General features: G+C 50.4%; 1 protein-coding gene across 7 annotated transcripts; it reads right to left on the bottom strand.

Annotated features, from left to right (window-relative positions):
- Positions 1–14,398: 14,398 nt before the first annotated feature.
- On the bottom strand, positions 14,399–24,634 carry LOC133357978 (myelin transcription factor 1-like). 7 transcript variants are annotated; one of them, XM_061576224.1, is made up of 5 exons: positions 24,542–24,634; positions 19,277–19,587; positions 17,485–17,734; positions 15,261–15,351; positions 14,399–15,212 (listed from the first exon to the last, which is right to left on the bottom strand). In XM_061576224.1, the coding sequence occupies exons 2-5, from the start codon at positions 19,565–19,567 to the stop codon at positions 14,999–15,001; spliced, it is 846 nt and encodes a 281-aa protein (XP_061432208.1). In that variant the 5' UTR covers positions 19,568–19,587; positions 24,542–24,634; the 3' UTR covers positions 14,399–14,998. The 7 variants fall into 7 exon arrangements, with proteins under 7 accessions (XP_061432208.1, XP_061432211.1, XP_061432205.1 ...); XM_061576227.1 differs by having other exon boundaries at positions 17,560–17,734; XM_061576221.1 differs by having other exon boundaries at positions 14,399–15,351.

Raw genomic sequence — 24,634 nt, 5'->3', positions numbered from 1 at the left:
AAGACGCGGGGGTGATCACAGACAGTTGCGGAATCGCAGGACGATGCGGTGTTGTTCCCTGTGGTTAGTCTGCTTCTGATTCTGTGACTCATCTCAAAGTGACATCAAACCACAAGACGCAGTTCTAGCGCAGGGCTGTGATGGAGAAAGACGCGGGGGTGATCACAGACAGCCTGTGGCATCGCATACCGAGGCGGCGTTGCGCCCTGTTGTGCTGCTTATGATTCTGTGACTCATCTCGATCCACCATGGCGTCTTCAACCCTCTGTCTGCCTCGACTACTTTCCGAACGCAACACGGGGTGATCATCACCACGGCCCTTCGCAGACCACAAGGTTCAAACAAGAACCTATACTTTTTCGATTTAAAGCTTTCGTGACTGCAGGGATTCATCTTCTTGGTTCTTTCGGTAAAGTCACGTAGAAGGGAAGTAATAAAATAATAAAAATAAAACATAATAAAATAATAGCATATAATAAAATAATAATTATATATTATATTTATTTCGATTTAAAGCTTTCGTGACTGCAGGGATTCATCTTCTTGGTTCTTTCGGTAAAGTCACGTAGAAGGGAAGTAATAAAATAATAAAAATAAAACATAATAAAATAATAGCATATAATAAAATAATAATTATATATTATATTTATTTCGATTTAAAGCTTTCGTGACTGCAAGGATTTATCTTCTTGGTTCTTTCGGTAAAGTCACGTAGAAGGGAAGTAATAAAATAATAAAAATACAAAATAATAAAATAAAATAATTCTCACGACGTTTCGGCCACAACGCAAGCAGCCGTCCTCACCTGAGGACTTATTTTATTTTATTATGTTTTATTTTTATTATTTTATTACTTCCCTTCTACGTGACTTTACCGAAAGAACCAAGAAGATTATATTTATTTTTATTATTTTATTATTTCCCTTCTACGTGACTTTACCGAAAGAACCAAGAAGATGAATCCCTGCAGTCACGAATGCTTTAAATCGTAACACAACGCCGTACGTTGCAAGTGAAGGGGCCGTAGATTTCCATGCGAGAGAGAGACAGCCTGAAAGCCCGGCTAATATTCTTGCCCGCGTGAACTACACTATTAATGCGGTACAGGTGTAGAGGAGTAAAATGGGGACGTGACGTCAGGTGTGCCGTTCAGTGCGATGACGTCATGTCTCCTAGGGTACTTAAGGGATACCCCGTGACGTAAGCGGGGTCACTGTGGGAAGGATAAAGTAAGCAGGGTGAAGAGGGAACCAGTGGGTAGAGAGAGGGATCGAGTGGCGAGTCTGGGGAGAAGCCGGTGGTAGCCGTAGAGGTGTGTGTCTGTGTGTGTGTCTGTGTGTGTGTTGCTGTGTGTGTCTGTGTCTAAGTAACCTGCAGCGCCACACCTATTACCATCATTAGAGGAAAAAACGGTGATCCAATCTCCGACCCCCAGGAACAGGTTTGCAGATTTGCTGAGCATTTCTGTGAGGTCCTGGGGGAGGGAAATTCTCTCAGCCAGGAAAACATCATGGCACAAAGTGGGGATAACCCTGCTGAGGCTGCGGTGCCTCAAATATTGGAAGAGGTCACCCCCTGTGAGTGGCTGGCTGAGGTTCCAGCTGTTGAGGAAGTACTGAGGGCGATCCGGAGTCTGAGACCAGGGAAGGCACCGGGCAGAGATGATCTCCCAAGCGAAATGCTGAGGGAGGGTGGCGTTTGTGCACAGACTGCCCTATATGACATCATAACAACAGTCTGGACCACTGGACGGGTTCCGCAGGACTGGAAGGATGCCCTGGTGGTCCCCCTCTTTAAGAAGGGGGACCGCACAGACTGTAACAACTACAGGGGCATCTCACTCCTCAGTGTGCCGGGTAAGGTCCTGGCAAGGATTATTCAACATCGCCTTGCTAGGCACGCTGAGGAGGGGCTTGCGGAGCCCCAATGCGGTTTCAGGAAAGGGCGGTCCTGCACAGATGCCATATTTTCTGTCCGTCTGCTACAGCAGAGGTGTAGGGAATTCCAAAAAGACCTACATCTCTGCTTTATTGACCTGGTCAAGGCCTATGATACCATCAGTAGGACTGGACTCTGGGTTGTTCTTCGTGCTTTCGGAGTCCCTGACCCTCTGCTCACGATCATTAAGGACCTTCATGATGGTGAGCGGGCCCGGGTAAAACTACGTGGCCGGGAGTCGGAGCCTTTCCCTGTACACCTTGGGGTGCGACAGGGATGTCCTCTGGCTCCCACATTATTTTACATCTATTTTGACCGCGTAGTTCGTGAAGCCTTCAATAGCTGTACCGGGGGAATTTCCGTTTGGTACAGATATAATGGGAGGCTGATCGACGCCCGGGTGCGATCAAGGGATGGCTCCCTATTGGTCAACCACGTTATGTATGCCGATGATTTGGTAATAGCTGCTCATTCAGAAGAGGAGTTGGAGGCGCTGCTGCTGAGACTGGAGCGTGCCACTAAGAGGTGGGGCCTTACCATCAGCCCCACCAAAACCAAGCACCTGCCTGGGTATTTTGTACCATCGGACACTCCACCCCCACAACTCCCAATTGGTGATGGGGCAGTTGTGGAGAGAGTGGAGAGTTTCCCATACCTGGGCAGTGTGCTTATGACCGGCTCCAGTCTATCAGCAGAGGTCTCACTCCGAATCAGTCGAGCGGCAATATCTTTTCATCGGTTGCGTAACGCTGTGTGGAAGCTACCTGGTCTGTCGCTCCGCACGAAGCTTCAGGTCTTCTCGGCCACGGTCATTCCCTCCCTTCTCTACGCTTGCGAGACGTGGACCCTCCTGGTGGAGCATCTTCGCCGGTTGGAAACATTTAGGCTGGCCTGCCTACGATCCATCCTGGGTTTAACCAGGCTGGATTGTGTGAGGAGCTCACAAATCCTTGAAAGATCTGGGCAAAGTCCCATCAGTGAGCTCCTCCGGCAGGCAAGGCTGCGTTGGCTGGGTCATGTAGCCCGCATGCCCAGCCACCGCATGCCTAAACAGCTTTTGTTCGGCCGGATCGAGGGGGCTAGACGGGCGCGGCACGGGCTGGAGAAGAGATGGAGTGATGTGGTACAGGAGGACGTGGAGCTGAGTGGACTTGCCGATGACTGGTACCAGCGGTGTCAAGATCGGCCTCAGTGGAGGAGGCTCGTGAAGGACGCTACTGGGCAGTTGGAGGCAGTCGCCCTCCAACAACAACGGAGGGCGGAGGAGCGACGCTCACAACAACGAGCGGAGCGCCGGGTGGCTAAAGCACAGCAAGTTGGCACAGTAGGGGGCACAGGTGGTGCATCAGCCAGTCATCTCGGTCATCTCGGTCAGTCGACCAGTGGCACCTGGGTCTGCCCCGTGACCTCCTGCCAGCGGGCTTTCGACACTTCACGTGGCCTCAAGGTGCACTTGGCCTGGCACAAGCATCGTGGTGACGTCACCGCCACTTAGTGGCGAATGGCGGTTGTTGTTGTTGTTGTTGTCTGTGTGTGTCTGTGTGTGTGTCTGTGTGTGTGTCGGTGGAGTCGGCAGAAGAGTGAGTCTGGGGAGAAGCCGGTGGTAGCCGTAGAGGTGCTTCTCTCTCCGCTCGGTGGAGTCGGCAGAGTCCACGATCCGACACGAGAGAGAGAGACCGGAGCGAGCCGGCAGGGACCCGGACTCAGGGTAGGACCCCTAGCGCCTGGGAGTTGTGCACCCTGCTGTGTATTATTGTAACAGCTTTAATAAACCCTGGCGGAAGCGCTTAACTTACCTGCGTCTACGAGTACGTCTGTCGGAACTTCTCTACACAGGTAAAGGGACGATTAATCATTTGTAAGGCTCTCGCTCGTTCGCTCTCTCTCGGACAGCGACGACGACTCGTAGGTGCCCGTAGGACAGAACCACGGGCGAGCGAGGAGGCCGATGCCAAATTCCTCCCCAAGCTCTGCGATCCTCTAGATATCGTGAAGGTGTTGCCGGCCGACTAACGAGAGTAAAAAATGAAATTAAAATTAATACAAATAAAATAATAAAAGTCACGACGTTTCGGAGGCAACACAAGTCTCCGTCATCAGGTGGGACCGTCACAGCCAGATTTGCTGCATCAAGTTGCCGTATCACTTGATACAGCACTTGATACAGCAACTTGATACAGCAAATCTGGCTGTGACGGTCCCACCTGATGACGGAGACTTGTGTTGCCTCCGAAACGTCGTGATTTTTATCATTTTACTTTTATTCATTTTCATTTCATTTTTTACCTACGTGACTTTACCGAAAAAACAAAGAGTATGAATCCTTGCAGTCACGAAAGCTTCAAATCTATGACTAACGAGTGCTTACACGTGGGAGGAAACCGGAGCACCCGGAGAAAACCCAACGCGTGCGAGGGGGCAACGCTCTATCCCCATCGTACAGATGGAACAGGTGGAGTGGAAGTATTTGCTGTACCGCCTTCTCCCGGCGAGCCAGGGGCTATGAGATCTCCTACGACGCACGGTGACAACTTTGCTTGAATGACCACGAAGAGAGAGAGAGAAAAAGTAGAGAAAACAGCTCGCGAATTAAAAAAAAAAACATCTACAGGTGTGGGTGTTACGACTTAAATAAAGTGATGAGTAACATTAGTCAGATTGTTAACAACACTTGCACGTTCAAAGCACAGCAACACCAACATCACGTTAGCGTCTGTCCCACACCAATGATTTGGTTTTGATAAAACGATGGCTTTTTTATCAGTTGGGTGAATGTCCCCGACGTTACAACTTCCACATTAATGCCAACACCCACCCAAAGTGGTAACAAATTAGGAAATGTACAGTGGACACCTAAGGGCTTTCTGTCCATGGATCGTGATGATGATGACCCACCCAGAGACGGCCTGTACAACGGCGACCTTAGAAAAAGTTGAACGCCGAGGAAAGGTTCCGAACGCAATCGAGTGACCGGTACCTTGGGTTCAAGATGCCGGCTGTGTTGGTTCAGGTGACCGGCAGGTTGCACACCTTGGATGGGATGACTCTCAACACCTGACGGGGTCGGTGGCCACGGAGAACTCGCTCGCTCGCTCGCAGTCGGTGCCAAACCTCGGGTGACGATGGTTTTGTGCCTCGCCCCTTCGTGTGTAGAGAGAGAGAACACGTGGCCAGCTATCCTTACACACCCCCGACGCCACCGCCTTTCGTCACAGCCGCACCCAGTGTCACCTCCACCCACCTGCCCTCCTACACCCACACTCCTCTTCACCCTCCACCACCACCACCCACCCACACCATCCACCCACCCACCCACTCACTCTCCTCCACCCACCCACCTCCTCCTCTTCCTCCACCACCACCTACCCACCCACCCTCACCATCCACCCACCCTCACCATCCACCCACCCTCAACCCCCACCCACCTCCTCTTCCTCCACTACCACCACCCACCCTCCCTCACCATCCACCCACCCACTCACTCTCCTCCACCCACCCACCTCCTCTTCCTCCACCCGCCTGCCTCCTCCACCCACCCACCTCCTCCTCTTCCTCCACCACCACCTACCCACCCTTACCATCCACCCACCCTTACCATCCACCCACCCACTCTCCTCCACCACTCATCCATCCTCCACCACCCACCCTATTCCATCACCCACCCTCCTCCTCCACCCACCACCCTCCTCCACCCACCTACTCTCCTCCACCACCTACCACCCTTCACCCACCACCCTCCACCACCCACCACCACCCACCACCCTCCACCACCCACCCTCCTCCACCCACCCACCACCCTCACCCACCCACCACCCTCCACCACTCACCCTCCACTCACCCTCCACTCACCCTCCACTCACCACCCTCCACCACCCACCCTCCTCCACCACCTACCACACTTCCCCCACCCACCACCCTCCACCACTCACCCTCCACTCACCCTCCACTCACCACCCTCCACTCACCACCCTCCACCCACCCACCCACCCACCCTCCTCCTCCACGCTTGAACCCAGGTCAGTACAGTATTGCCAAATCCTCAAAGTGGAAAGTTGTCCAAACAAAAGCTCAAAGTTTCCGAAATATAAAAAAAGTTTTGCCAAAAGTCACCGGGTGACTCTGACACGGCGTTAGGCGGCGCGTTTCGTCGCTCTTTGCAAAAGGGGTTCCCGGTTCGAATCGGCCAGGCCGCCCTGATTAATCAGAATATATATTTAGACTGCAGGAGGAATCCGATAAGCTATCAAGCTCTTTTGTCACCGATGTCCAGTCGGGGCACGGGGTAAGAACGTTACAACAACAAGTGACACAAACACGATAGGAATGCAACGTAGAAGAAAGGTAAACAAAGCACCCAAACACGTACACCCACCCATCCTACCAGGCAGAGCTCACTAAGGTGTTACCTTATTGTTCAGAAGCGACCTGGCCACAAATGACAGCTCTAGTTTCGATGGCAAGGACCCGCACCCACAGCAAAGTGGCCCATCCATTTTTGACATTTATAGCACTCCAAAGGAATGTAAGTAATCTCAATGCGACGAAGGGGGGGGGGGGGTGGGGGTGTAATCGTAGAATGCTGCGTCTGGTTCACTCGAAACGAGGCCACCGTGGGTCGGGGTCCTTGGTCAAAATGCGGCCAACATTGGAAACATTTGTACCTGCAAAATGACTCACTTGGGATTCGGCACGGCAACATCACAGCAAACTACTGCGGACTTGGATGTGAAAACAGGGCGGAGCTGTGCACAGTAGCATTGGCCAAACATCACAATGCAAGTTTGCACATCTCTCTGGATTTTTCTACGGGTGCTCCGGTTTTCCCCTCGACATTCAGAATCAACACCACGCGTTGAAAGAATGTGGCTGCTATAGATGTCCACGTGATGATGATGATGACGAACCCACTTCGTTGAGCTGTCGTTCGTGATGGGCAGGTTCGCTCTGAAAAAAACCCAGCTACGTAGTTCAGCGTGCCTTTACCTGGTGAAATAATTGAGTTGTTTACACGATTTTTATTAACTCACTCTGTCTGTTGTTGTCGTATCCTCAAATCTTGTAACTCAATTTTAATCCACTTCCCAATGTGGTATCGACTGCAAACTTGGTATACTTATGTCTTACTGATGACAATGCCATATTCTATCATTAAAACAATTTTCAACATTATACACGCTTTTATTTAACTCACTGTTGTCGTAACTTCAAATCTTGAAACTCAATTTCAACCGTCTTCCCAATGTCGTATCGACTGTAAACTTGGTATAGGCATGTCATACTGATGACAATACTATATTCTATCATAACAAATAAAATCAAATATTTTTCAACATTCTTTTTACACGCTTTTTATTAACTCACTCTGTTGTTGTTTTCATATCCTTAAATATTGTAACTCAATTTTAACCCACTTTCCAATGTGTTATCAACAGCAAACTTGGTATACTTATGTCATACTGATGACAATACTATATTCTATCATAAAAATAGATTTTTGTAACATTATTTTTGATATGTTACGTTTCGGCTTGGCTCTAATTGTCCACGCTCAACTGACGTTGCCTGTAAATCACCACGGCCCCTTACGCTGTGGCAAGCTTCGGGGCCACTTCCTAGAGTCGCGGAGTTCTTCCATTACTAGCACGGTACATTTCATGAAAGCGTGTTTAACAAAAGTATTTTTTATATTACTTATTTGAGTTTATAAGCAGGCTGACATGGGGGAACACCGAGTTGGTGTGGCCAGTAACCACGCCAGGCCGCCTTTGTCTTCCCCAAAGTGCCGATGTGGACACACGACCACCAGACGCTCATCTAAAGGCCGACTCAAGGCCCCATGACCGCACCTGCCATCACGTTCGCCGTGGGGCCGTGCAGCACGCAACCTCCGACTCGCACGGCTGGCTAGGTACGGCGCGAAAGAAGTTGAACGTGTGCACCGGACGTGCCATTCGCGTGACCCGCGCCTCGGTTCAAAAACGTTCGGTTTGTGAAAAAATTCAGACGAGCACAAAGCAGGCAATCGTGATTAAAAATGAGGCGTCTTTAATTAGCTACGTTTACACGCGCGAACCGGTTACCCCCGAATATTTGCGGACGCACTTTTAAGACCGAAAAACACCCGATTCGTCGCGGCCAACTACTCGTGTCAAGACGAATCGCGCCGTCGTTATTGACAAACTCATTTGCTTTACAACTGCTTTGTTGTCGTTGTTGTTGTTTAGTTCGTTGTCCTTCCACCGCAACCTCCGAGGAGCAACGTTGGTTAGGTACGGTGCGACAGAAGTTCAACTTACATACGTGTTGAGGTGGTAGCTGCATGATGAGCAAGTGGGGGGGGGGGGCGTGTGACGTTGATGCTGCGGCCGTCTGGAACGTTCTTCCTTCCGATATTATGAAGCCACTGGAGCTATGAAAACTTGCTGCTTTTAGTTTAGTGGGTTGTCCTCCTCCCCCCACCTCTACGTTCAGTCCGACAGATGTTCAACTTACATAGTGGTGGTGGTGGTGATGCTGAGGTGGTACCTTCATGGGAATGTGGAGGTAAATGGTGGTGGTGATGGTGTTAGTTATGTTGATGATGCGGCCGTCTGGAACGCCCTTCCTTCCGATATTATGAAGCCAGTGGAGACTACGTCCAGATTGAAAAACACGGAGCTTTGCGTGTCCAGTTTGTTGACCTTCGCACGCAACCTCCGATGAGCATGGTTGACTCCGTACGGTGCGAAATAAGTTAAGCATACGCACATGATGGTGGTGGTGGTGATGGTGGCGATGTTGAGGAGGCACCTGCATGGTTTGGAAGTGGGGGGTGTGACGTTGATGGTGGTGATGATGATGAGGCGGCCGTCTGGAACGCTCTTCCTTCCGATATTAGGAAGCCAATGGAGGCTATGCACTTGTACATCCAGACTGAAAAACACAGAGCTTTGCGTGTCCAGTTTGTTGTCCTTCCCCCGTAATCTCCGATTAGCGCGGCTGGCTACGTACGGCGGCGCGAAAGAAGTTCAACACACGTCCATGGCGTCGCTGCGACCAAAGGGACTCCACACGCCACCTCAATGCCATCACAGCGCGTGGACACGGGCACAAGCGCAGCCCTGTCAACCGCGGGCTCGTCAAATGCAAAGCCGACGTAGATGCGGGCGAACGGAGGTGCAGTACAACAACAAATAATTTGGCTGCAATGCCCACGACGACGTAGCACCCCCTCCTAATTATCCCGAGCGCGACCCCAGGCCCTTCGACATCCGGCTTTAGGTTGCCGGAGATCGTCCCGACGGCATCGGCCGTAGGTTCAGCAGACGACGGGCACCCCGACGCGCGACAATAACCGGCTCTCAATTCACGCAATCCGATGGGCCCATATCGGGAGACCATGCGAACATCTGGCGAACGGTGCAACGCCCCCCCCCCCCCCCCACAAAAAAATGAATAAAAAATAAACCGGCGCTACACAAGACGCGCCCGGCACAATAGGAGCGCGACGGCTAAAACACAAAGCAGCCGATAATTGTTTTTTTACCCTTCTATCTGGCAAAAAAACTGACACCTTTTTACAAGGAGTCATGTTTGCATAGACCGCAATACCTGCAGTCATAATGCAAACAAAAGACATAACTCTGATAATGTATGCACTGTCCTTGAAGTTGATTGGTCCACACCCGAGACAGCTTTCCTTAGAGCCTAGTCTCACATGGGTATGCAAACATGACTCCTTGTAAAAAGGTGTCAGTTTTGTTGCCAGATAGAAGGGTAAAAAACCAATTATCATATTTTTACTGGCAAATGAGGTTCCCATAACAAAGCAGCCGATCGCGTACACAAAAACCACGATGACCCCCCCTCCCCGCCGGTGCAATGCCCCGACCGCGCGCGCTCCACGTACCCATGCCGATTCTCGGTCCGCGGGCCCAGCGGACGTGGACCGGAGCTGGAACGGGCACCCGCGTATAGGCGAAGCGAAACCTCGGCCGTGCCGACTTGCTCGCGACCGCTAATCTCGGCAGCCCCGCTCACTTCTTGACGGTCACCACGGATGTGCTGTTAAGTTAGTTGTGATTAGTTAGTTGTGGTTAGTTAGTTGTAATTGTTTTTTTACCCTTTTATCTGGCAACAAAACTGACACCTTTTTTTTTAAAACCAATTAGCATATTTTTTTCTTCTGGCAAATGAGGTTCCAATGGTGTAAATGCTTACCCCGAGCTCTCATACTCTGATGGTGCATTGCCTTTGAGTTATGCGCCTTTTGGCGTCATCTGGTCCAACACCATTCGAGACTAGGCTCTAAGGAAAACTGTCTCGGGTGTGGACCAATCAACTTCAAGGACAGTGCATACATTATCAGAGTTGTGTTTTTTGTTTGCATTACGATTGCAGGTATTGTGGTCTATGCAAACATGACTCCTTGTAAAAAAAGGTGTCAGTTTTGTTGCCAGATAAAAGGGTAAAAAATTATCATATTTTTTCTTCTGGCAAATGAGGTTCCAATGGTGTAGTTAGTTGTGATTACTGGCAAAAAGGTCTCGGTACTCGGATTGCAAATGTTGCAGTGGGTTTACTCTCCAACACACAAGCTGTGTGCTGTACTAGTGACGAATTGGCCACGTTCTGTTTACGTGACAAACCTTACTAATTGGCCGTGTCGGGCGGTGGCGGGTTTAACGACACATTTATATTTACGCGATATAATGCAAATAAAACCTCGATTATGGAGCCCAAATTTACTGTTGCTGGCCACCCCAATGACTTTGGAACCACGAAAGCGATGCACCTCTGGTAGTAACCGACAAGCGGACAGATGCCCCCCCCCCCCCCGACTCAGATCTCGCGAGGACATTTCCCACGCGAGAGGCAACAATGCAAACACCGCCTCTAGCGTACAACAGCAATAAACAACAACAATCGGTGCGTGAACTGTAAGAATATTCGTACACCCATTTTCGTTTAAAACTCACCGGCGAAGTCTGGTCAAACAAACCTTCCATGGGCGACTCACGCGGGGAGACGCTTTATCCGGCAGCGAATTGACAAGGGCCTATCTGGATTTGAAGCTTTCGTGACTGCAGGAATCCATACTCTTTGGGTCTGTCGGTTAAGCCACGTGGGTAGAAAAATAATGGATCGCGACGTTTCGGGCGCAACGCAAGCGTCCGTCATCAGACGAAAAACGGTGAGAAAGCTGCTGCAAGCAAGGGGTTATGTAAGTAACTGTAAGGCTAGCAAACAGAAGGCTAGCAAGCGTCAGCTAATCCGAGGGGGGAGAGGGATGGGAGGGTCTGCCATAGCGAGCGAGCGGATGGGGATACAATTTACAGAGGGATCGGCGGCATCCCCACCCCCTCGCTCGGTATGGCAGCCTCTCCCATCCCATCCCCCCCTCGGATGAGCTGACGCTTGCGAGCCTTCTGTTTGCTAGCCTTACATTTACTTATACAACCTCTTGCTTTTTTCCGATTTAAAGCTTTCGTGACTGCAGAGATTCATCTTCTTGGTTCTTTGTTTTATTTTTATTTTATTATTTCCCTTCTACGTGACTTTACCGAAAGAACCAAGAAGATGAACCTCTTGCTTGTAGCAGCTTTCTCACCATTTTTCGCCTGATGACGGACGCTTGCGTTGCGTTCAAAACGTCGCCATCTATTACTTTTCTACCCACGTGGCTTAACCGAAAGACCCAAAGAGTATGACAAGGGGCTGTTGATAACACTGGTCAACACAAAAAAACTTTTTTTTCTGGCCTGGACTTTTGCAGCTGTTTTAGACTAATTTCAGGGTGCCGATTCCAAATCTGATCTCAGATTTGCTCTATCACATCTCATTTTTATGCTATCGGCATACCCCATTTTCATTGATTTTACCCGAAATTAACTCTGTCACTTATGATTGCAAGTTGTTGCGAGTCAGTGACTGCTTTAGTGTTAAAATATGGTGCTGTGTTTTTAGGATAGTGGGTTTATAATATAATTTTATGCAGATATCCACATTTACTTAATATATTTCTTCTGCAGTTTTTATTGAAGATGCAATAATTGATATCTCAAAAACCTGATGTGATAGACAAAAACTGATTCCAGATTTGGAATCAGCACCCCAAAATTACCTTAAACCCGTTGGAATACCTTATGCCAGAAAAAAGTGTGTTGACCAGTGTTATTATTGTTGTTGTTGAGAGTTGTAACCTTTTACGGTTTAGTGACCCGATGCAAATATTGCCAAGCGTAATAAATTGACGACGACGACAAAGCGAGGTGTGGGCTGAGGCCAAGACGTCTTGGGAGCCGCCGCCGCCCATACCGGACCTCACTCCGTTTGACCCTTTCCCGTTTCTTGGACGCAAATCGGTTCGGACCGGCGGCACCGTCTCCCCAACGCGCCGAACAAAAGGCTGTGAAACCACAACGCATCGTCCCAAACACGCGAGCCGACATGCCGCGGGGAACTCCAACCTGGGTGACACAAACACAGAGGAACGTGGGAACTTATACCGGGGGGGGGGAGGGTGCCAGAGGTCGCAAACGGGTTTTGATTCCTCACCCGTACCCGGCCGCACCAGGGTCGCAAACGGCTACCCGTACTCGGGTAGGGTACGGGTATCGGGTACTCGGTTACGACCTCTGGTGGGTGCCCAATTGCTAACGAAATCGCGCGATCGTGACCGACGGTGGCTTCGTAACGTAATTGCAACGCGATTGGTCGTGGCGAGGATACATTTGCGGTTTGAGCAGGCGATGCTGCTGCTGCAATCGTAACGGTGGAGCCGACCCACCCCGGTCTCAGCTGGACCCGCTCGCTGGCACGAGGACTTGCATCACTGGGCGACTCTGGCGAGCGCCACGGCATTTGCCGAGGGGCGTTTGTGGGGGGAGGGTTTTGTTAAAGGAGCCGCTCTGGAGAAGCTCGCAACTCGCTGGGAGCGACACGTTTGGGTTGGGTGGGGCGAGCAGCAATTAGCTGCACGCGGCAGTAACAGCGGCAGCTCCACGCAGTGTCGCCCCCCACCCCTCACCCCTGCGGCCTAAAAGAACGGCGCCAAAAGCTTCCATGGGATGGGATGGGATGTTGAGTCAACCGCCCCCCTCCCCTACCACTCCCCCCTCTGCTCGCCTCTCCCTGCCCGGCTGTGTATGGACAGCGTGCAGTCACTCGCTCGTTTAGCAGGATTTGCCAAAGCAACCCGATGCAGCGGGACCCCAAAAGAATGCGTCTCGAGACCCGGGAAGGCTTTGCTTGGTAAATAACGACACACTTTTTTTGTTCATGACAAGACCGCCCCCCCCCCCCCCCCCCCGACTTCAGAGCGGATCACGTTAATTTTAAAAACCAGTCGGGCGAAGAGCATGCACAAACGCGTGGCTAATACAACGCTTTCCTACACATACGCCTCGTCTTCGAAAGCAACTTGCGGATACACAGGCCAGCAGGCAGCGGTCACGGGAGAATTCATGAGCAAAGTTTTATTCCTATCCAAGCACCCCCCCCACCCCCCCCCCCCGGCAATTATAAAGCGTAGAAAAAAAATATCCCAAATGACGTTAACAGCGACGTCATCCGGCCAAATCGACTTGCGCACGCACGATGGGTTGGAAGCGGGAGCAGTCCGGTGGAGCGGTGGGGGGCGAGGGGGTGCGGTGAAGGGGGTGGGGGGGGGCGAGGGGGTGCGGTGGAGGGGGTAGGGGGGGTTGGAGAGTCAAAGCATGCTCACCCACTCCCTCAACGCCGGACTCCTCGCGAGTGAGAACCTGGGCGACGCCGTGCCGGACCCGTCAAGCCGCGATGCGAACCAGGGCTGCTCAAGGGCGATCGCTGGCAAGTCGTCACCGGCAGAAGACAGTTTCACCGCCGTTTCATATTCGCGAAGAATTGTTTTAGTTTTTTATTGTGCCCAAAAGCTGTGAATGTGATTTTGGGGGGAGGGCGGGGGGTGGCCCTGGTGGACGACTGTGGGAATGGCGACTTCCAATCGGCTTACAAGAGCGTGGCGCTAACGTCAGTAGCAACCGGGTCACAACTATTCTGCGCTCCAAGGCCACCGAGTGCAAGGCGGCCTTCGGTGGCGGATGTCGTCTGCGGGCCGTTTCCAAGCGGTGGGCCCGACGCACCGTACGTGGCCAAAGCGTGCTAATCGGGGGGGTGCGGGGGTGGGGGGAGGAAGGGAAAATCGGGAGGTGCGGGTAAAACAGCCACAAGCCGGACACACAGCCCCGCGCGCTACGCCGTGCAACTTTCCCGCACGCCTGCCATAGACCAATCGTTTCTCACCATCACACTAAATTCCACAAAACCCCGGATTTTATTCGGCAGGACATGAACTCCCCATCGCTCGACGCCACCGCCTCGTACAAACGGCCGCACGACAATAATCGAATTTTCCGGTAAATCCGCCGGCCGACGACCGACTGCCTTAAAAACCGCCCCCCCCCCTCAACTCCAGTCCTCCACCACCCCCCGCTCACCCCCTCCCGCAGTGGTAAAATCAATCCGGTGAATGGTGCGCGCACACACACACGCACGCACGGGGATGGGTGGGTGAAGTGAAAGAGATACAAAAAAATGGCAAACGTGGGCTCGGTGGGGTGGGGTGGGGTGTCAAGGAGCGGAGATGAAAAGCGCGTCCACCTCCACCCGTGGCACGCCGTGGCCCAGACGTCTGCACGCCGACGGAAATTCAACACGGCTGCCGCCACGGGGGGATTAGCGTGCGTGCCGTCACGTGACCTCTCTCGCTCCGAAGCGTTCTTCCGGATGGTGCCGCGCATTGGTCGTTGGGCACGGTGCCCCTCCCACATTCCGCCTTTCCCGTGGCCAGGGGAGGGGGGAGAGGCGGGGGGGGAGAGGGAGATCTTTCTTCGGGAACTTCGGTTCCGGACATCCTGCTGGACAACAACACGCGGCACGACCCGGCCAACAAACACGTGGCAGAGGCCAGGTGGGGGTGGGTGGGTGGGTGCGAGTGGGGGGCGGGTGGGGAGTTTAAGGTGGAACCCTGAGATAGCGCGACCGTACGGGACCGACGAGACCGGCGGCGGCGGGTGACAGCGTCGGCACGCGACGACAGAGCTCAGTGCTTGCGCCGCTTGTGCGCCAACTGCTCCTGCCCGTTGGTGTTCTCCAGGGGGGCGAGCGGCGGCTGCTGCGGGTACGCGTCGTAGGCGGCGCGGTTGGCAATGTCGTCGTCTTCCTCCTCCTCCTCCTCGTCTTCCTCCTCCTCCTCGTCCTCCTCCTCCTCGTTCTCGTCGTCCTCGCCGTCCTCGTGGTTGACCTGGCCGCCGGCGCCGGCTCCGGCTCCGGCTCCGTGGCCGCCGCCGGCGCCGGTGCCGGCGTCGCCGCCGCCGCGCTCGTACACGGCGATGCCCTGGTGGTTGATGACGACCGAGGGCAGCTCCTCGTCCTCGTAGCGCTCGCTCGCGCCGCCTGTCAGGCGAGGCGGAGCAGCGGGGGGGGGGGGGCGAGCGCCGACAGCGTTAGGGCCCGAGTCGAACAAACGGCAAAAAAACGTTGCCGTGGCGCGCGGTGACCGGCACGGGACCGCGACGGCATTGGCGGGTGCCTGAGCGCGAAGCCGGCACCGCCGAGTTTTCCCGAGTTCGAATCCCGGTTTCGGGCGCCCAACCGTTATGTAAGCAGGCTCTCGCGAGTGGGTCTCAGTCTGGTTGTCCACTACTCGGATAGCTCTACACGGAGAGCCATAGAGTCACAGAGAGCCATAGATTCGCGTAAAATGAGCTGCGATTAAACCAGGTTGTCAAGTGCAATCACTTAGTGGTCTGAGCCCGATCACCAATGACTGCACACCAGAGGTCGCAAACGGGTTTTGATTCCTTACCCGTACCCGGCCGCACCAGGGTCGCAAACGGGTACCCGTACCCTACCCGATACCCGGCTACCCGTACCTGGCCGGGTATCGGGTAGGGTACGGGTATCGGGTACCCGATTGCGACCTCTGGGATGAAGCCATGTTGCAGGCGCGGGTGGATTGATTCTAGGAACTTGAATTGTGAGAAGAGACAAGACGTTGGGAAATGAGTGACTCACGGTCTACCTGTACGTGTACCAGGCCGCACCAGGGTCGCAAACGGGTACCCGTACCCCCGTACCCGGCCAGGTACGGGTAAGCCAGGTAGGCTACGGGTATCGGGTACCCGGTTGCGACCTCTGCTGCACACAAAACCTATAAAATTCAATTTGGTGATGTACTTAATTTGGTTATATTCCAACCCTCAGAATTAAACATGTTGGCATTCAATTAGAGCGAATTAAGTGCATCTCATCATCCAGAGAATAAGATATATTGACGTCCTTGTTTGATGTTGTGTGTGTGCAGCAGCAGTTGGCTCCAGATCATCTTTCCTCTCGTCAACCCAGGAAATGCTCACCGAGTCTCAACTCGCTTTCAGGAGGGTTCTGCCACGTTTTAGGCCGTCGGGGGCAATGTTTCTACATGCAAATTCCATTTGAGTAATTTGTAGCCAATGTTTAAGAATTGTGACGTATGGGCAATACTGGTAACTTTTTACGCGCGATTATTTTTGTAGATACGGTAGGAAATCAGTTAAACACGTAGGCTTTCGCGAACAAATATCATCCAGAGGTAGAAAACCACAAGTCGGGAATAAAACCCAGGGCCTATTTGCTACGAGGCACGAGTGGAAATTACTGCGCCACTCTGCCGCCGAGATGGAGATGATCAAGTTTTCCAGTCTCGTGTAACACGCGAAGGTGGCTTAGGCCCGTGGCTGGAATGCATAGGCAGAGTGCGAGACTAGGTGTGGAGAGCAACGCCGTCAATCGACTAAAACTCGCCAGGGTTTTGGTCACAATGCACGGGTGGAACCGCACGTGTGAGAATAGACTTGTTATTTAATCGAACGATGTGAAGATAATATGCCAAATCAATGAATGATCGCCGTACAATTCGCTTTTATACAGCGACTAAATGCAAGACGCTGTAAAACCAAACTTTTTAACTTTCCAATAAAAAAATCAATGCAAATGAACATGTCATAAGCTTGATTCGTACCAATTTATCAGATTGCTGGTGGGATTGGAGTGAAAGGAGATCACTGAATCATTACACACCTCACGATAAAATATTAACTATATTTATTTTACCAGGTAAGGCCCGCTGAGCCACGTAGCTCTTTGTCAGAAACGACTTGGCTATCACAAATAATACCTCAAGTGGCTCACATCACGTGGACATTTATAGCAGCCAAATACTCTCAACGCGTGATCTTGATTCTAAACGTGGAGGAAAAACCGGAGGACCCGGAGAAAAATTAACCCGAGCACGGAGAGAGAGAAGAGCCACGCAACGTCCAATTATAAAACAGGCGTCAGGGTCTGTGGTCCGCACCCATGACCTCCTGCGTACCAGGGCGAGGGAGTTAACATCTCGCCGCCGCCGCCGCCGCGAGACATTAAGCGACAACGAACTTGACGCGCCCGTCTGGCGGAGAGAAATTCCCTCATCGACGACGACGAAAAAGAAGAAGCCGCTGCCGCCGCATTCCAGTTACTCGGCGAAATCCACCAGCGGCGTGTTACCTGACACAGGATAACGGGAGGCGCGAGCTGCCAACTGTTGCGCGCACCGCCGCCGCATCATCACGGTCGCCGTGCCTGTGCTGGAGCCGGCCTTGCGCTTGCTGCTGGCGCGGCCGTGCGTGCTGGCGCTCAGCGAGTTGAGGAAGGCCTCGGGGGAGGTGAGCCTCTGCACGGACAGAACCAGCTCCGTCAGCTGCTGCACCGTGCCCAGCGTGCGTCGGATATCCGCCTCGCTCGTCGCGCTAGCGCCCTGCAAGACGCAGCAGCAGCAGCAGACGTGCACGCTCACCCCTCCCCCGCACTTGTGCAGCTCGGGTTTGATTTGTGTGTTTGTTTTGTTGTCCTTCCCCCGCACCTCCGCCGAGCGCAGTTGGCTAACGTACGGTGCGAAAGAAGTTCAACGTGCGTACACAGGATTGCTTTCACCTGTCGTGCTCTGGGCGATCTGCGAGTATGCTGACACGCCAGATGTGGAACAAACCAGCGCATGCGTGAGTTAGGGACGAGCATTATATTTGGATCATTTACAAGTAATTCAATGAAGTCCAACGAAAGCTAGGTCATATTCTTAGGTTTTTTTCGGTAAAGTCACGTAGGTAAAACATTAAAATTTATAAAAGTAAAATAAAAATAAAAATCACGTTTCGGAGGCAACACAAGCTTCCGTCTTCAGGTGGAACCGTCACAGCCACGACAGCTGTATAAAGTAAGTAGCTCCTGCAATCTCTCATTTACTTGATACAGCTGTCGTGGCTGTGACGGTTCCACCTGAAGACGGAAGCTTGTGTTTCCTCCGAGACGTCGTGATTATTACTTTATTTTACTTTTATTAATTTAAATTTTTTACTTACGTGACTTTACCGGAAAAAAAACCTAAGAATATGAATCCTTGCAGTCACGAAAGCTTCAAATCTAGAATGAAAGCCAGGTTAGACGATGCCATGCGACACCGCTGGACAGGATAAGCGCAGACGCGATGCCGTGGTAGTGACGTCACCTCTCGTGATTTAATATTCCAATCGAAAATTTGTTTTTCTAGTAATCCAAAATGTCCTATTGCGGCCAGATTCAAATTTTTCAGATTAACCTTAACATCGCGAACACAACAATCGTGTCTTTGCCGTGTGTATGCATGAATATGTACATGAATATCTTACAAGGAGGGTACCGACTGCTAAACGTCATGAACACGAGCAGCTGCACTGCTCTGCGAGGGATCGGAGCGGAGAATTTCGTCTCACGACATGATGCCAATAGCGCAGGGATTCGCACATCTGATGAGCACGGTCGGCTACGTGCGGTGCGAAAAAAGGTCAAAATGCATAAATGCAAGGAGTAAAAAAACAACAGGAAAAGTACAAAAAACTACAACATTACAGAGTTATAAAACTAAAAACTCAACTTTTTTTTATTTTACCAGGTAAGGCCCATTGGGTTTTTTTCAGAAGTGACCTGGTTATCACAAATGATAACGAAGTGGCTTACCATGTGGAAATGTACAGCAGCCGCCAAATTCTCTAAACACAAGTTGATTCTAAATATAGAGGGAAAAACCAGAGGATCCGGAGAAAAATCTACATGACCACAGGGAGAGAGAGAGAGACATGCAAACTGCAAATACGCAGCAGGCGTCAGTGTCGGGATTAAACCCACGACCTCCTGTATACCAGGCGAGAAAGTCAACGTCCGCTAGCCAGCGCGGCTCCCCACAAGCTATGCACGGGGGGGGGGGGGGGGGGGGCGGGGGGGGGGGGCTCGCCATCACACCGACGACTCTACCGTCGCTCCGTACCCTCGCGGCCGGGTGCGGTTGGCGCCGTGGTGGCACTCCGTTGACGACGCGGCGGAAGATGGCGTAGTGCGCGAAGGGCAGCCGCTCCTTGGCGACGGCGAGTAGCTCGGAGCGCACTTCCGCGTCCTCGGTGCACGCCAGCAGGCAGTCGTAGTCGGCGATGCCCAGGTCCGTGGCGAGGGTGCGCGCCAGACCAGGCTTGACGCCCTGCGCGCCCAGCCAGCCCGTAAAGTCTCCGCGCGGGTCCACGTCCACCGCAGGTGGCAGCTCCTCTTCCGACGGCGCCGCCATGGTTCGTTGCTGTGGTGTCGCTGTAGCAGAGGGTCAGGGAAGTCAGTCGGTGATATCGTGCAGCGTGTCCGCGATCACCCAAGCGGCCGCCGCTCGGTTTGAATTCGTGAACGTTTGTGTTAATGAGCTTTGTGCGGATTGGTGGCTAGCACACTGCACCGTGATAATTAACTTATCTTAAAGGGAATTTATAAAGCGCCTTAACCAAGGCGCTTTACAAAGAATTCACAACAGTACAACGTACGAATGCAATGGTGAAGATGAGATGAAATAGATGAGAGGAAGCGCGATGAGTGCAAATCTGTGTCGATGCGTCAATTCGGTGAAAGCAAAATTGATGACAGTAAATGATGATGAACGGATTTAATGAATGGGGTTAACGAGTGAAAGCCACGCAATGACAATATGAAGAGGGAACGGTAACGGTGGAGGTTACGAGGGGCAGACTAAGGGGTCGTCGAGTGAGCTAGGGAAAAACAAGTGAGTCTTGAGTGAGCAGCGTGAACTAGCGAGCGAAGGCGAAGTTTGTTCCGACGAAAAGGCCACCTCCGTTCGATTCCCAGCCACGGTTAACATCGCTTGGTGAGTTGTTTTCTTTTATCACAAGCGGACGTTCACTTCCTTCTTGTCAAATCAAACCAGTGACAGCAAGGTCAATACAGTACGGGCAAGGCCCCTACGTGTTCAGTTCCTGGGGCCAGTTCGTAAGTCGAACGCAAGTCGGAACACAACCATGTACAGTATTTAAATGTACATCCAGTCAGTGTTTAACCGTTCGACAAAGGGAAGCATTGTTAAACGCGTAAGAAGAAATTCTGTACACATTTGCATGTGACGCTGTAAACAGTGGGCTCGCAAATCGGATGGTTAAAAAAAATAAAACACCTCGTGCTAAACTCGTTCGTCAGTGCGAATATTTGCAAGTCGTGCGTTCGTAAGCCGGGGGGGAGCTGGCTGCCTGTATTATCAAATAACCCCCCAGGATGGACACGGCGTACAAAGGCCTGGATCCAAACGTGCTGAAAATAACTGTACAGCATATTCATAGATTTTTTTACCCTTTTTTCTGGCAATAAAACTGAAACCTTTATTTACAAGGAATCGTGTTTGCATTATCCACAATACCTGCAGTCATAATGCAAACAAAAAACACACTCTGATAATGTATGCATTGTCCTTGAAATTGATTGGTCCACACCAGAGACAGCTTTCCTTAGAGCCTAGTCTCAAATGGTGTTCGACCAGAAGACGCAAAAAGGCGCACAACTCAAAGACACACTATCAGAGTAATGAGGGCTTGGGGTAAGCATTCAAGGACAATGCATACATTATCAGAGTGTGTGTTTTGTTTGCATTCTGACTGCAGGTATTGTGGTTAATGCAAACATGATTCCTTGTAAAAAAAAGGTTTCAGTTTTGTTGCCAGAAAAAAGGGTTAAAAACCTATTATTATATTTTGCTACTGGCAAAGGAGGCTTCATGATGTATATAACTGTACAGCCTTGATGCTTGCAAGCACCGCTGTGGAAATTGGTGGCTATCAGCTTCTGAATGTATGCAGCCTAGGGGGAAAATCGAACTTTCTCCGGCGTGTCGATACTTCGATGCGGATTCTCTCTGCGTCAAAGTCGAGGGCCAAATCAGAACTCAAAGCCGATGGCCATTCCTCCCCCAACGCCTTTTGCAACAAGGGTCTTCGTACAGCTCCAACGGTGCTATACTGGTAGGAACTTCCTGGTTGCAGGGAGGGGCTGGGTGGGGAGGGTGGGAGGGGCTAGGTGGGGAGGGTGGAGAGGGGAGGGGCTGGGTGGGGAGGGTGGGGAGGGTGGGGAGGGGCTGGGTGGGGAGGGTAGGGCTGGGTGGGGGGTGGGAGGAATGGAGCTGGGTGGGGAGGGGCTGGTCACCCCGTGGTGCCCTTATAAAACTCAACGTTTAACCTACTCACGCCGGCTTGTGCCCGCCCTCACAGTCGGGCATATTTGCGGAATACACCACGCCGCCGTTGACCTTGCAGGCCATTGACCGAGCAACCCAACGTTTCTACCAGCTCCCTCCGCACGAATGTGTTAAATCACATCAACTTTGTTCATGAAAACCACTGTCGTCTCTACACAGTCCACTTGTCTACGAGGGACCCTCCCCCCCACGACTTTGCACGTCCGCGGGCTATTGTTTTTGTCACCACATTGCCCCAACACATGCGCGGTAATAGAAGTACCATACAACGCAGTGGGTATTGCTCTACAGTACTCCCCTCCGCTACCCACACGGTGGCCGTACATCCAAACACAACTTAAGTTTGTTTCGAGATCTGTGCGCGCCTCTACGAAGGTTCCCGATTTATATTGCGATGGTTAAACCCAAGGAAAGCTTCTCTCTTCTCCAGGTAGATTCCTGCCAAAAAAAATGTCGAAGTACGTTTTGGGGGGGGGGGGGGGGGCGATGATCGCCACTGCTTCTGCTATCAACGAAATTGATCATCACCGCCACCACTGTCGATTTTGCACGATATTTATAATCTTTCAAATAATCATGCTGATGATAATCATGCCGATGATCGACGGATCGATACATCGCTACACAGCGCAGTGTTTACAGCTTTTACATAATCATTAGTCTGATTATCATTAGAATTATTATATGAACGCTATCATCTTTCGATTTAAAGCTTTCGTGACTGCAGGGATTCATCTTCTTGGTTCTTTCAGTAAAGTCACGTAGAAGGGAAATAATAAAATAATAAAACTAAAACATTATAAAATATAATATTAAATATTATATAAAATATAATAAAATAATATTTCTTTATTTTTATGTTTTATTTTTATTATTTAATTATTTTCCTTCTACGTGACTTTACCGAAAGAACCAAGAAAACGCAATCACCATGCTTATGATAGCTTTCATATCTTTCATATTATACTCATCATGCAGACATTGATAATCATACTGAATATAGAAAATCTGTAAATGCTGTGCATTCTGGCGATAACATCATTGCTGATGATGAGAATCTTCATGCTGATGATCATAATTATCTTTGCTGATGATAGCTTTCATAAAATCTTTCATATTATCATCAGCATGATTTTAATCGACGGATCGATACATCGCTACACAATGCAGAGCGTTTATAGCTTTTAGATAATCAATCATCCTACCGAGTTTGTGGCTCGGGCATTGTACGTTGTAGGGTCTCTACATCATGGGACCTCCTTTGCTAGTTTCAAGATATGATCATAGCTTTTTCCCCTTTTATCTGACAACAAAACAGGTGTTTAGATGTTAAAAGGCCTTTTTAAAGGGCTTTTTAAAAGGCCTTTTAGAAGGCGTCCACTGGTCTAACACCGTTTGAGACGAGGCTCAAAAGAAAGCGGTCTCTGGTGTGGACCAATCACTTTCAAGGACAATTCTAGATTTGAAGCTTTCGTGACTGCAAGGATTCACACTCTTAGGTTTTTCGGTCAATAATAATATTAATATTATTTCAATTATATTTGTATTATTTATTTTTTACCTACGTGACTTCAAGGACAATGCCAATACATTACCAGAGTTTGTTTCGTGTGCATTATGACCACAAGTATTATGGTTAATGTAGACATGATTCCTTGTAAAAGGTTTCAGTTTGGTGTTTTAACATCTAAACAAAGCCGTTTTGTTGCCAGATAAAAGGGGAAAAAACCTATTATAGTTGTAGGGTCTGTTTATAGCTTTTATATACTCGTCACGCTGATGACAGCTTCCATAAAATCATCATGCTGATGATTATATGGAAACTATGTACTCGTTACGCTGATGATAGCTTCCATATAATCTTCAGCATGCTCATGATTTTATGGAAGCTATCATCATGCTGAAACCATCATGCTGATGATTTTATTGAAGCTATCATCAGCGTAACGAGTATATAGCGTCAATATAGTCATCAGCATAATGATTATATGGAAGCCATCATCATGCTTATTATTATATTGAAGCTATCATCAGCGTAACGAGTATATAGCTCCATACAATCATCAGCATGATGATTATATAGAAGCTATCATGCCGATGATTACATTGAAGCCATCGTCAGCGTAACGATTTTATAAAAGCTAACGAGTATATAGCGTCAATATAATCATCAGCATGATAATCATCAGCATGATGATTATATGGAAGCTATCATCAGCGTAACGAGTATATAGCGTCAATATAGTCATCAGCATGATTATTATATGGAAGCCATCATCATGCTCATTATTATATTGAAGCTATCATCAGCGTGAAGAGTATATAGCGTCAATATAGTCATCAGCATGATGATTATATATGATTATATAGAAGCTATCATGCAGATAGTTACATTGAAGCCATCGTCAGCGTAACGAGTACATATATAGCGTCAATATAGTCATCAGCATGATGATTATATATGATTATATATAAGCTATCATGCCGATAGTTACATGAAAGCCATCGTCAGCGTAACGAGTATATAAAAGCTAACGAGTATATAGCGTCAATAGTCATCAGCATGATGATTATATATGATTATATACATGAAAGCCATCGTCAGCGTAAAGAAAGCTCTGATGATGAAGAGACCGTTCAACGACGCAAGGCCCGACACGCAAACACCGAGACGACGTCTGCAGTCCAGGCCTCATGAACACGAGATTCTAAGTCGACGACATCGGCCACACAAAACATGAAGAAACAACAACAACAGCAACAACAACAGCAACAACAACAATGACCCATGCCTCTATCCCTCACTAGATGAAGGCCTCAGAGCGGTCACCATCCTTCGCGATTTGCAACGATTCCTCACAAGCTCACCACCACCCACACATCCCCTTATCATTCTCTTCCTAAGCAAAGCAACGAGAGGTACCCACGTAGGTTGAGTCGAGACGAAGGGGGGTTAGGGGTTGAATTTGAACTGAGAGGCGAGAGTGGCCGCCTCAGAGCGATGGCGAACGCGGTCACCTGCGAGAAGCCTTCGCCTCGCCTGAGTCGCGCGATATGGCGCCAGAGACGGAGCCGCCGATTGGCTGGAGAAACTACCCCCCCCCCCCCCAC

The sequence above is a fragment of the Lethenteron reissneri genome, chromosome 60 (genome assembly GCF_015708825.2).
Source record: "Lethenteron reissneri isolate LAM-NWPU_2019-01 chromosome 60, ASM1570882v1, whole genome shotgun sequence".
Lineage (NCBI taxonomy): Eukaryota > Metazoa > Chordata > Hyperoartia > Petromyzontiformes > Petromyzontidae > Lethenteron > Lethenteron reissneri.
Note: the sequence above shows the minus strand (reverse complement) of the source record. Positions and strands in the feature narration are given on the sequence as shown.